This window comes from Cryphonectria parasitica (genome assembly GCF_011745365.1).
Source record: "Cryphonectria parasitica EP155 unplaced genomic scaffold M406scaffold_2, whole genome shotgun sequence".
Taxonomy (NCBI): domain Eukaryota; kingdom Fungi; phylum Ascomycota; class Sordariomycetes; order Diaporthales; family Cryphonectriaceae; genus Cryphonectria; species Cryphonectria parasitica.
This window is the reverse complement of record NW_024468910.1, coordinates 4,680,610-4,694,922: the sequence shown is the minus strand read 5'-3', so window position 1 is coordinate 4,694,922 and position 14,313 is coordinate 4,680,610. Positions and strand designations below refer to the sequence as shown.

The 14,313-nt window shown below is 29.1% G+C and overlaps 2 protein-coding genes across 2 annotated transcripts; one reads left to right on the top strand and one right to left on the bottom strand.

Moving 5' to 3' along the window:
• Nucleotides 1-11,438: 11,438 nt before the first annotated feature.
• Nucleotides 11,439-11,789, bottom strand: M406DRAFT_249686 (uncharacterized protein; the record flags this gene model as incomplete). The annotated part of the gene is made up of 2 exons (XM_040916631.1): nucleotides 11,439-11,576; nucleotides 11,598-11,789. Coding segments are annotated over 2 exons (330 nt in total), but the record flags the coding sequence as incomplete, so codon positions are not given.
• Nucleotides 11,790-13,899: 2,110 nt separating this feature from the next.
• M406DRAFT_321207 (uncharacterized protein) lies at nucleotides 13,900-14,133 on the top strand (the record flags this gene model as incomplete). Its single annotated transcript, XM_040919481.1, has 3 exons — nucleotides 13,900-13,961; nucleotides 13,995-14,075; nucleotides 14,127-14,133. 3 exons carry the CDS (start codon nucleotides 13,900-13,902, stop codon nucleotides 14,131-14,133), a joined length of 150 nt encoding a protein of 49 aa, XP_040780174.1.
• Between the last annotated feature and the right edge of the window lie 180 nt (nucleotides 14,134-14,313).

Here is a 14,313-nt window from a genome sequence, read left to right as displayed (position 1 = left end):
CTAGTTCTGAGATAATATATCTGATAATCTTATTGAAAGCTTCTTATGCCTTAGAGATCTACTTGAAGAGCTGCTTCTTTTTAATAAGATTTATAAAGAGATATATAATTCAGCTATAGTTCTTAATGAATTGCTTATAGAAATTGATATATCTAAGAAAAAATCTAATATCTCTAATATTTCTGAAAACTAGCTAATTTCTAATAGCTTCTATCTTATCTTTCTGTAGCTTAATGCATCCTAGTTTGATTATGAATTCAAAGTAATTAATCTTTTGTATATAAAAATAACTCTTTGCAGGTTCTATAAGGAGTTTTGCATCTTGAAGCATTTGCAATACTGTTTTCACATATTTCTTATATTCTTCTAATATTCGAAAGTAAATAAGAATATTATTAAGATAAGCAATAACGAACTAATTCAAATGCTTGTATAGAATATAATTGATTATTTCCTGAAATAAAGCTGAAGTATTTGTTAAATCAAAAAGCATAATTAAATATTTGTAATATTCGTAGCATATTCTGAAAGCAATTTTCCATTCTTTTTCTTCTTTTACTCTGATTAGATTATAAGCTCCTTTTAGATTTAAAACTGTAAACCATTATACTTCTTGCAGCCTATCTTATAATTTCTTAATGAATAGCAATAGATATTAGTTCTTAATTATAATATTATTAAATTGCTTATAATTAATATATAATCTAAGCTTGCTATTTTTCTTAGATATAAATAAGATAAAGTATTCTGCTAGTAATTATAATAATCATATATATCCCTTCTTAAGATTCTTATTAAGATACTTCTTGAATACTTCTAATTATACTTTGTTTAATCTATAAATAGGAAAGAATTTGAGCTGTTTTTCTTCTTATAGCAAGATCTCGTAGTTATATAAGCTGTATTCCGATAATCCTATATTTAATTCTCTCTGGAATAGTTTCTTAAACTTATAATATTCTTGTAATATATTCGTAAGTATTAGTTCTGATTCTTGTGCTATTTCTGCTATCTGGAGAAACAGTAGATACTGTTAAGCATGCTTCTTTTCTAATAGCGTTTTCAAGAGCTTTGAGCGTTCACTCTGAGCTGAATCGATCGTTTGAAAGCCTGATTTTGAGATTTTTTCTGTATGAATTCACAATTCATATTCTGAAGCTTTTTCTTGTTGCTCCGGAGCAGACTGACTTGCTAAGAGCCTTGCTTTTGTTATTTTGCTAATCTACTAGCGCTCTAGCACTATTTAAGTTCGCTTATTACTAGATTCTTCTTCTTGAATTGCTAGCTCTGCTGATTTGAAACTATCTGTAAAGTTGTTTGAAGCTTCTTTTTCTGAGTATTCTTCAATAACTAGCTTCAATCCTGCATCATTGATTGCAATTATCTCTCTGAATATAGCTTATTCTTATAAGATCTAGCTAGTAGTTCAATTGATTCGAGAATTATACTCTTTAAGCTATAAAAATTTTATAATTAGCTCATATTATACTATATCCGTAATATCAAAGGAAGCTCTAGTTATATATTCTTAAATCAAAATAGATAGATGATTAGTTTCCTTATTGATTATTCCTTAGTTATATGCAATAGATTATTCTTTCATAGTGCTAAAAGTATATAAGCATCTCTTTCATCTCTATTATAATTATGTTTGATTAATGATATATAGAAATATAAAGTTTTTCTATATGCTACTATTCAATAGTGCGCTGTACTTATATCCTTGAATATATATATTAAACTTAATATAAGCATAATCTATTCTAAAAGCTTTATATAGGAATTATTCTAATCTAATTATCTGCAGTTTCTTTACAAGCAATCCTATTCTTTTAGATTCATTAAGAACTATCTATTCTTCTAAGCTTGCTTTGCTACTTCTTAAGCAAGCTTCTTAGCTTGCTTTTGCTTATATTATTATTATTTCTAATCTTTCTTTTGTTAATACTAGTTACAAATCTTATTATTAATATAAATTATACAGAGCATTATTTTGTATTGCTATCATTCTATTTTCTTGTTTATATATTGCATAGAGCAATTATCTAGTAGCTCAATATATGCATTGTAATACTGCTTGTTAAGAATTTCCCTGAAATGGAATTCTGATTCTTCAATAGCTTAAAGAATTTGTTCTGATTTTCTAATAGAGAATTATTTGTATTGTACTTTATTCGAGAAATGTATTCTGCAGCTATAATAGATGCAGAAGATTCAAGCTAATTCGTAATATAGATTATAAAGTAAGCTAATCTGAGGATTTTTATCTTGTTATACTTTGATATCTTGCAAGAAAATGTAAGTAAAGAGCTTTTCTAGCTCTATTCTATAGATAAGATATTCAATTTATATTGTTTTCTTATTTCATTTAATGCTGAAGGAAAATCTTTTTATAAGCTTCTTAAGTTTATTGTTTACAGAAGATTCTAATAAATCGTTAAGCTGTTTATTCTAATTTAATTCTTCCGTTATCTAAGAAGCATTTTTAGTATTATTTATATATTTATACTAATAATCAAGAGAATATTATCTCTTATCTATATTTCTAATTATAATGCTTAGCATAAGCAATAAAGAATGTTGAAGAGTATTGTTGCTAAGTTCTTCTTCTAATGCTTGAATATTCTATTCTGCAATATTAAAGCAATCCGAATTGCTACTCGTAGGAGTGCTAAGTATATATTCTCGTTCTGCTATTGCTATTTGTCTATAGCACTTAGATTTCTAAAGAAACTATTCTAAACCTTTCTTACTTGAGAGATATATTAAGCAGTTGTTATTATAGTAGAATATTCAGCTAAGACTTCTGTAATTAATAGAATCCGATACTTGCTCTAAGGGAGTATTTTTGCTTAGTTGATTGGATTTTTATTGCTGAGCAATATTCATCTAGTATTCTTTCTAAACTAATTGCTATTTGTTTTTCTGAAATTAATAGCAGTTGTATGCTATATATTCTTGTTTATTGCAATTATAGCAAGTAATATTATTCTTCTTACTATATTGCTTATTAGCTGTATTGAGTTTTATGAAACTAGCATGTATAATACTGCTTTAAGCTGTACTGCTATATCAACTGCTATTCTTATTTTGAAGTTTCTTGCTTATATTAGCTGAAAACTTCCAAGTCTAGCTTCTTCTTTTCTTGAATTTCTCTATTCATTATTTGTATAAACGATTATTAATATGAATTACTTGATTAGAGAATATTGCAAAGTTTTCTAGCTAATTCTATTTGAAGATTTCGTTCTTAATATTGTTCTTGAATCTCTTATAATAATATTTCATGAGATTCTTATCTTTCTATAGAAATCTTGCTAAAAGCTGCTTGAATCTAATTATATAAGCAGAAGCTAACTTAGTCTGCTTGAGATTTATAAGCTGCTAAGCTGTAATGCATTCTTCATTAAGATTACTAAAGATTTCTTTGAAAGCTTTCTTGAAGCTTTCAAAGAAATTGAATATATTCTTGATATTCTGAATACATATATTAGGATTATTCTGATACTTCAAGTGATTATATAGAAAAGGCTTGTATTAAATGAAAGCATTCTTTTTGAAATAAGTTTCTATAAGAATAATCTTTTTAGATTTTATAATAAACTGAATTATATAATACAAGAAATATGCTCTGCAGTAAATAAGGAATTTATGCAGCGTTTTCTAATTGCTATTATATATAGCAAGCTTATTCATCTTATATGCTTTTCCAGCGCTACTAATAATCGCAGAGATAAACTACACCTGCTGAGCTTATTAAGCTAGCTAAGCTTATTAGTTAGCAATAATAGCGCTCTAAGCTTGCTATTATTCGCATAGATTCTAAATATGCTAAATAAGCTAATATATCTAGTTAATCAGTTCTTCCTAAGTAGAAGCATACAAGAACAAAGAGATTTCTGAAGAAGCTATCGTATTCTGTATTGCTCAAGAGATAATACTAAACTGTTCTTGAACAAGAATTATCAAAATGTAATAAGTACTGCAGCAATTCGAAGATTTCTAAGTATACAAGAGATTTATGCTAACAAGAGCAGTATCAAAGTATTAAGTTCTTGAATATAGAACTATATAAGTTCTAATAAGCAATGCAAGTATTTACTGCCTTTAAAGCTACTCAGTATAGAAGACTGAATACTTAGATTAATAACTGAAGAGCTATATACTAAATCCATCTAATAGTAATGACTGTATTCTTATATATTCAGCTCTTCATCGTAGCTCACCTAGCTTACTGTAATCCGTGATCTGTGTTGTGATGATTCAGTGAGCGGCTTATCTGTGTTATCGTGATCCAATCCTAACCCTTGCTTATGTAATTCCTGATGGTTGTCCGATGTTGGATCGTGATACCTGGTTTCTTGTTAGCGGAGCCTGTTTCGTAACCTGCATGTTGAATGAGTTATAACATCTGTTTTGTAATCTGTATATTGAATGGATTATAATATTATTTCCTTCTTATTAGTTATTATTTTTAATATTTTTCTATAAGTATTTCAGCAAGTTCTTTATATATATGATCTTGCTTTTTTAATCAAAATATTGAATAGAATTAATAAATCTCGTATTCCCAAGTCTTATTCTTGAAAAACTAAGAAATATAAAAGCTTTCTTTTTGCTATTCTTCAACATTCTTTTACTATGCTTTTCTATTTATTTTGTAAGAATTAAAGCATTTCTTCCTGCTAAGTTTCTTCTCTCGATTCTTTCTATTGCACTGAATATATTCGATTCAATCGTTCCCAATACAATGTATAAGATATTAGTTCTTCAGAGCTGTATAAGATTGCTATTCAGTACTAAAAGCTGAAGAATGAGCTGCAGGCTGCTGAGAAGAAGATTCTTTAGCTATGCAAGCAGAAACGAATATAGTTTGAGAAAATAATATATGCTATTTACTGCAGTATTAATAATATAAAGAAGCTGAATTGCATTGAAGCTAAGAAAGCTGAAGAGAAATATTGCTATGCTACTACTGCTATATAGAAGGCTATTTTGGAAGAGTTAGCTGTAGCTATTAGAAATTCTTTCTTTGAGAGATTTGATTAGAATTCTGTAGATGTAAGGAATTCTGTAATAAATTAATTGGATTTTCTGAAGAGCAAGATTTCTGAAGTTTCTGAGTTTCAGTTCGGAATGAAGCAATTATTCTAGATACTGATTTTCTTTCTCTTTCAATATTCAGCTATTCTTTTCTAAGCATTCTTAATATTTTTCTGTAGTTTTTATAAGTTTTTGCTTGCTAAATAACTTTTCTATTTAATAAGATATTCTCTTATATTATTTATACTTCTATGCTTAAGAATTTTTTCTATCTTATATTCTAATTTATTATTTTCTATCTTTGCTATATTATTCATTAATATTTCTTATACTGCTAATTCTAGCAGTAAGATATGAAAAACTAAGTATATTCTTATCTTATAAAATAATACTAATTTGTAATTAATTAGAAAGATTTATTATAAGATCTTAAATAATTCTAACTTCTTATAATTAAATTTATTACTAAGCTTAATTATTTTAATATTTTTCTGAAGTAAATAAATCTTATTTTCCTTCTATAGAATTAATTTCTCAATTCTTTTAGAATTTATATATTGTATTATTTATTTCTGAATGAATTGTAATTCTAACTAAAGTTCTTTCTAAATCTTCTTAATCTTCTTAATTCTTTTATTTGCAGCTTTTATATCTGCTTCTAGCAATATTTTATAATAAGCTATTAGATTATATTTATAAAGTATAAAGAATAATAATTTCTTTATTATATTTATATTTGTGCTATTATAAGCAAACTGTATAAAAAGTAATAGATTAATTTAGTTATTCTATTTCTAATTAATATAATATTAAAAATATTATTTAATAATCTAATTCATTTTTTTCATTTATTTATCTATTTATAAGTAAAATATTATAAATATTCTGTAATATATTTTAAGTTGTTTTATAAGCAAAGTTTAAAACTTTGAATTAAACTTTCTATTTCTATTAAAGATTACTTCTTTTAGCATACTATAATTAGCAATAATCATTCTAAGAAATATATATATAAGTTCTTCTGCTATACTGCTTTTCTTATAGAAAAGAAAGTAAGTATATTTATTTAGTTTGCAAATTATTATTAGAATATTATTATATTATACTTTAATTAAGAATTCTTATAAGAAAAGTAGCTTAATAATAAAGTTTAGATTAATAAATTGCTAAATAGTTATAAGTATTAATAAGAAATATAGTAGTTTATAAAGCTTGTATCTTGCTGCTTTATTCTTCTTATAGCTATTATATTATTATAGAATATTTTCAATTCTTTTCCTAAAGCTTAGTAAATTTCAGTATTTTTTAATATATTTGTAAGTTGCTTTAACTTTCTAATATTTGTATACTAGTATACTATATACATCTTTAATGTAATTATCTTGTTCGTTTGAAGTTATTAATTCTGAATCTTTTTCTGAAAATCTAATTCTAAAAACAGTATTCAGTTCTCTATGCATATTAACAAGATTTCCTAATTTATTTTAAGCAAAGATATTCTATATATTTAAGAAGTCTGTATTTCAATAATCTGATCTCTTGCTAAGAGCATCTGCTTATTCATTTTCTAAGCTTTTGCAGTATATAATTCTAAAATCAAATTGTAATAAGAATTCTGCTTATTTAATCTATTATTTGTTCAAAACTTTAATTATTATAAATATAATTAGATTCTTATAATCCGAGTAAACTATAATCTGGTATTATATGCTAATAAGATAGTATTATTATTTTTTAAAGGTTTTTACTATTGCTATAAGCTTCTGATTAGAGATTTCGTAATTGATTTTTGAACTATTCAACTTCTTTGAAAAGTTGCTTATAATTCTTAAATGCTCTTGATTATCTTGCTAACTAAGTTGTTTCCCAAATATATATTCTAATGCATTAGTTTCAATCTCAAAAGGTTTATAGAGATTTGCTTTATACAGAATCAGTTCTAAGATAATATATCTAATGATTTTATTGAAAGCTTCTTATTCTTTAAAGATCTATTTGAAAAGCTGCTCTTTTTTAGTAAGATTTGTAAGAGAATATGCAATTCAGCTATAGTTCTTAATGAACTGCTTATAAAAGTTGATATATTTGAGAAAAGATCTAATATTTCTAATATTTCTAAGAATTAGCTAGTTTCTAATAGCTTTTATCTTATTCTTCTATAGCTTAATGCATTCTGATTTAATTATAAATTTAAGATAGTTAATCTTTTGTATATAAAAGTAACTTTTTGCAGATTCTATAAGAAGTTTTGCATCTTAAAGCATTTATAATATTGTTTTCATATACTTCTTATATTTCTTTAGTATTCAAGAGTAAATAAGAATATTATTAAGATATATAATAATAAACTGATTCAAATGCTTGTATAAGATATAATTAATTATTTCCTGAAATAAAGCTGAGATATTTATTAAGCTGAAGAGCATAATCAAATACTCGTAGTATTCATAGCATATTCTGAAAGCAGTTTTCCATTCTTCTTCTTTCTTTATTCTAATTAGATTATAAGCTTCTTTTAGATCTAAAGCTATAAACTATTATACTCTCTGCAATCTATTGTATAATTTTTTAATAAGTAGCAACAAATACTAATTCTTGATTATAATATTATTAAGCTACTTATAATCAATACAGAGCTTGAGCTTGCTATTTTTCTTGGATATAAACAGAATAGGATATTCTGCTAATGATTGCAATAATTATATATATCTCTTTTTAAAGTTCTCATCAAGATACTCCTTAAGTACTTCTAATTATGCCTTATCTAATCTATAGATGAGAAAGAACTTGAGCTATTTTCCTTCTTATAATAGGATTCTATAATTGTATAAGCTGTATTCTAATAATCCTGTATTCAATTTCTTTTGAAATAGTTTCTTGAACTTATAGTATTCTTATAGTATATTTGTAAGTATTGATTCTAGTCTATATGCTATTTCTGCTATCTGAAAGAATAGTAAATACTGTTGAATATACTTCTTTTTATTTGTTATTTTTAGTAATATTTTTGAGGATCTTAAGCGTTTACTTCAAGCTAAACTGAGCGCTTAAGAGCCTAGTTCCAAGATTTTTCTTATATAGATTTATAATTCACTTTCTGAAGCTTTTTCTTATTACTCTGAAGCAAACTGATCTGCTGAAAGCTTTGCTTCTATTATTTTGCTAATCTGTTAACGCTCTAGCACTATCTGGATTTACTTATTACTAGGTTTTTCTCTTTGAATTGCTAGTTCTGCTGATTTAGAAATATATATAAAGTTATATAAAGCTTCTTTTCCTGAATGCTCTTCAATAACTAGCTTTTATTCTACGCTATTAATTATAATTATCTTCTTAAGTATAGCTCATTCTTATAAGATCTGGCTAGTAGTTCAATCAATTCAAGAATTATGCTTCTTAAGCTATGAAAATCTTATAATCAGCTTATGCTATGCTATATCTGTAATATTAAAGGAAATCTTAATTATATATTCTTGAATTAAAATAAGTAAATGATTAGTTTTCTTATTGATTACTTCTTAATTGTATACAACAGATTGTTCTTTCATAGTACTGAGAGTATATAAGCATTTCTTTCATTTCTATTGTAATTATGCTTGATTAATGATATATAGGAATATAAAGTTTCTCTAAGCGCTACTATTCAATAATATACTATACTTGTATTCTTAAATATTATCAGAGTAAAAAGGGCACACAAGTGAGGTGAAGGGGTGTAAGCTGCTCCCAAGCCGCTCTGTTAATGCTTCCATTCAAAGGGACTACTGAACCTATCTCCCTCCTCCTCTTTTCGCTGCTGAACCTATTGTTCCCCTTTCCCTTATGTACACAATTGGCCTGGACTAGATAGGATAATAATAGCCTAATAGCTACGCAGCATCGTACAAGAGCGCTGCTTCGGAGCGAAGCCCTTGCAGCAGCTCTGAACTGCTACCAGAAATTGCAAGAGCTACTTATTTTCTTTGTATATATACAAGCTCTAACAGAATCCTCCCTCTTTCAGATTTCTGTTTCTAGAAACTATGCATCCGAGCTGCTTTCGTACAAACTCACAGATTTCTTCATACTTATTAATAATTCTCTTATCAATTAGTTCTTGTTATTAAGATGCCTTGCTCTAGAGAGCTAAGTTTTCCTCTGCTAGTAAGTTATATGATGTTGTAAAGGTTGCTCCAGCGCTAGCGCAGCGCAAATGCAGCATAATTACGAAGACTGTGCAGCTTAGTGCAATTATTCATGCTACTGCGATCTCGGAATAGCTTCTAGAGCTAGATAACAGAGTTGTCTGGGATATGCATACTAATAAAGCACTATTGCTCCCTATTTCGCTCTTGCACCTAAACCCCTCTCTCTTTCTATTTTTCTCTTTCCTCAGCTACTACAGCAGCAGCAGTAATAACAATAATAATAGCAGCAATAATATAATATATATATCCCTATTCTCTGAAGCATTACATAAAAGCTAATTTATTACAGATATCTTCTTTTATTGCTATTAATGCATCTAGAGAAGCTGCACTAGCTTCTGAAATCTCTGAAAGTCAGATTGCTCCTAAAGCTTCGGAAGCTAGCAATGCCTCCTTCAGTGCTATTAATGCAGTGCTCCCTCCTCGCTACTCTCTGCCCTCAGGCGCTCCTGCTGCTTCTGCATCCTCTCCCTCTCGTAGCTGCTGCAGCAGTTAGCGTGGTGGCTGCAAGGCTCCCGCTAGCAAGAAGCGCAAGAGAGCCTCTCCCTCGCCCTCGCCCTCTCTCTCGCTCCCCCTTAAGTCTCCCGAGACTCCTGCTCCGGAAGCTCCGCCTCCCATCACTCTCACAGCCTCCATGAGTACTCATATATATTGTATATATAGCGCTGCACTGATATTGCTAGGCTATTAAGAGAAAGAAGATTCCCGAGAGACTGGATACAGTGCATTCCCCCGCTGGCTGATTGTAATGAGCACTGCAGCAATCCGAAGATTCCTAAGTATACGAAGGGGTTTATGCTAACAAGAGCGGTATTAAAGTATCAAGTTCTTGAATACGGAACTGTACAAATCCTAATAAGCAATGCAAGTGTTCACTGCCTTTGGAGCTACTCAGTATATGAAACTGAATACTTAGATTGATAACTGAAGAGCTATATACTAAATCTATCTAATGGTAATGAATGTATTCTTATATATCCAGCTTTTCAGTTCTAACTATTCTAACTATATTCCGATTTCTCATAATTATTTCCTAAATATATTAATTATATTCATAATCGATATAATTGCGCTAGTAATTCTAATCCGAGTTATATAATCCTGATTAGTATTCAATATTGGATTATAATATCTGATTTCTTAATTAGTAGAGCTTATCCTGTAATCTGCATATTGAATAAATTATAATATCATCTTTCTTCTATTAGTTATTATTTCCAACAATCTTCTATAAATATTCTAGCAAATTCTTCATATGCATAATCTTGCTTTTCTGATTGAAATGTTAAACAGAATCAATAAATTCTGTATTTGCAAACCTTCTTTCATTCCAAAGAGTATCCAAGATCAAGATCTCTTGATTTCCTGCTTCTTGGAAAATTTTATTGAAATGCTCATTTATTCCTATTGTAAGAATTATAGTTTCGAGTTTTATAAGATGTTTCCCAGAAACTCTTCTTATTGCATCGAATGTATTCAATTAAGCTGCTTCAAGTACAATATTATAAGCTCTTTTTCCAAGAAGCTTTGCAATATCATTATTCAATATTGAAAGTTGGAGAATGAGATTAAGAAGAAAGAAACTAAGCTTCTCTGTTTGCGCTAATAGAAGCGGATATAATCCGAAAAGATGAAATGTGCTCTGCATTATAGCATTACTTGCATAAAGGAATTGGATTGTATGAAAGCTGAGAAAGCTGAAGCTGAGAGGGTGTGTATTGCTGCTGAAGTGCAGGCTGTAGTAGCGGAGGAATCTGCTGTTGTAGCTGGAGATTCTTTCTTTGAAGATTTCAACTGAGATTCCGTGGATTTGAGAAGTGCAGTAATAGATTGATTGGATTTTCTGAAGAGCAAGGTTTCTAAGGCTTTTGGATCTTAGTTCGGAGTGGAGCGATCATCTTAGATACTAGCTTTCCTTTTCCAATATTCAGCTATCCTTTCCTGAGCGTTTTCAACATTCTCTCGTAGTTCTCATGAATTTTCACTTGCTGAATAATCTTTTCATTTGATAAGATATTCCCTTATATTGTTTATGCTTCTGTGCTTGAGAATCTTTTCTATCTTATATTCTGATTTATTGTTTTCCACTTCTGCTATATTATTCATTAATATTTCCTATACTGCTGATTCCAGCAGTAAAATGTGAAAAACTGAGTATATTCTTATCTTATAAGATAATACTAATTTATAATTAACTAGAGAAATCTGTTATAAGATTTTGAATAGTTCTAACTTCTTATAATCGAGTTTATTGCTAGATCTTGTTATTTTGATATTTTTTCGAAGTAGATAAATCTTATCTTCCTTCTGTAGAATTAGTTTCTCAATCCTTTTAGAGTTTATATACTGCATTATTCATTCTTGAACGAATTGTAATTCTGATCGGAATTCCTTCTGAACTTTCTTAATCTTCTTAACTCTTTTATCCGCAGCTTCTGCATCTACTCCCAGCAATACTTTGTAGTAAGCTGTTGGATTATATTTATAGAGTATGAAGAATAGTGATTTCTTTATTATGCTTATATCTACGCTATTATAAGCGAACTGTATAAGAAGCAATAGATTAACTCAGTTATTCTATTTCTGATTAATATAGTATTGAAGATACTATTTAATAATTTAATTTATTCTTTCTATCTATTTATCTATCTGCAGATGAAATACTATAAATATTCTATAGTATATTTCAAGCTGTTTTATAAGTAAAGTTCAAAATTTCAAGTTAAACTTCCTATTTCTATTAGAGATTACTTCTTCTAGTATGCTATAATTAGCAATAATTATTCTAAGAAATGCATATGCAAGTTCTTCTACTATACTGCTTTCCTTATAAGAAAGAAAGTAAGCATACTTGCTCAGTTTGCAAATTACTACTAGAATGCTATTATATTACATCTTAATTAAGAGTTCTTATAAGAAGAATAGCTTAGTAATAAAGTTTAGATTAATGGATTACTAAATAGTTATAAGTACTAGTAAGAAGTATAGTAGTTTATAAAGCTTATATCTTTCTGCTTTATTCTTCTTGCAGCTATTGCATTGTTATAGAATGTTTTCAATTCTTTTTCTAAGGCTTGGTAAGTTTCAATATCTTTTGATGCATTTATAGATTACTTTAACTTCCTAATATTCATATGCTAATGCATTATATACATTCTTGATATAGTTATTTTGCTCATCTGAAATTATCAATTCTGAATTTTCTTCTAAGAATTCTATTCTAAGAGCAGCATTTAGTTCTCTATATATATTAATAAGATTTTCTAATTTATCTTGAGCAAAGATATTTTATATATCCGAGAAATCTGTATCTTGATAGTCTAATCTTCTATTAAGAGCATCCGCTCATTTATTCTCCAAGCTTTTGTAGTATACAATCTTGAAATCGAATTATAAGAGAAATTCTGTTCATCTAACTTATTGCTTATTCAAAATCTTAGTTATTATAAATATAATCAGATTCTTGTAATCCGAGTGAACTATAATCGAGTATTATATGCTAATAAAATAGTATTGCTACTTCTTGAAAGCTTTTATTATTACTATAAGTTCCTGATTAGAGATTCTGTAGTTGATTTCTGAGCTATTTAACTTCTTTGAGAAGTTGCTTATAATTCTTAGATGCTCTTAATCATCTCGCTAGCTAAGTTATTCTCCGAGTGCATATCTCGATACATTAGTCTCAACTTCAAAGGATTTATAAGAGTCTGCTTTATACAGAACTAGCTCTAAGATAATATACTTAATAATCTTATCAAAGGCTTCTTGTGCTTTGAAGGTTCATTTGAAGAGTTAATCTCTTTTAGTAAGATTCGTAAGAGAATGCATGATTCAGCTATAATTCTTAATAAACTGTTTATAGAAGTTGATATATTCGAGGAAAGATCTAATATTCCTAACATTCCTAAGAACTGGCTAATTCCTAATAGCTTCTATCTTATTTTTCTATAGCTTAATGCATCCTGGTTTGATTGTAAATCCGAGATAGTTAATCTTTTGTACGTGAAAGTAATTCTTTGCAGATTCTACAAGAAGTTTCGCATCTTGAAGTATTTGCAATACTATTTCTATATATTTCTTATACTCTTCAAGTATTCGAGAGTAGATAAGGATATTATTAAGATAAGCAATGATAAATTGATTCAGATGCTTGCATAGAATGTGATTGATTATTTCCTGGAACGAAGTGTCAGGGCTGATTGTGCCAGCAAGGCTCAGGGCTAGCTAAGCCAGCTGGATTACGGATGACTAAGCAATATGCGGCTATAAAGCGGCTTTCTAGCCACGTTAGCACTGCTGAGCAGAACTTAGCTCCTTAGGCCTCAATGTTATTCTGATTGTATGCCTCTGAAAGAGAGAAAGACCTCGCTACATTGCCTTTGCAACCTTTCCACCTGACAGTTTGAAGCTTGGCCCTTTTAAAGGAGGCAATCCAGCGAGGCTTTCTATCTTTTTTTTTTCCCTAGGAGCAGCGCTAATACTGAGCAGGAGCAGAGCAAACGATCAGACTACTATCCTTTTCAAACCTTCGAGCCTTTGACTTTCGAGCTTTTAACCTTCGAGCCTTTAACCTTCGAGCCTTTGACCTTCGAGCCTTTAACCTTCAAGCTTTCGATTTTCGAGCTTTCGAGCTTTGAATACAGCAAGCAAGCAGTGCTGAGCAAGCAGTATGCAAGCAGCGTGCGAGAAGCGTTCAGAAGAGATTCAAAGCATTCGAGTTGCTAAGCTAGAGTATATAGCAAGCAAGCAGTATTGAGCAAGCAGTATGCAAGCAGCATGCGAGAAGCATTCAGAAGAGATTCAGAGCATTCGAGTTGCTAAGCTAGAGCAAACAGCAAGCAAGCAGTATGCAAGCAGCATGCAAGAAGCGTTCAGAAGAGATTCAGAGCATTCGAGTTGCTAAGCTAGAGCAAACAGCGAGCAAGCAGTATACAAGCAGCATGCAAGAAGCATTCAGAAGAGATTCAGAGCATTCGAGTTGCTAAGCTAAAGCAAACAGCAAGCAAGCAGTATGCAAGCAGTGTGCAAGAAGCGTTTAGAAGAGATTCAGAGCATTCGAGTTGCTAAGCTAGAGCAAATAGCA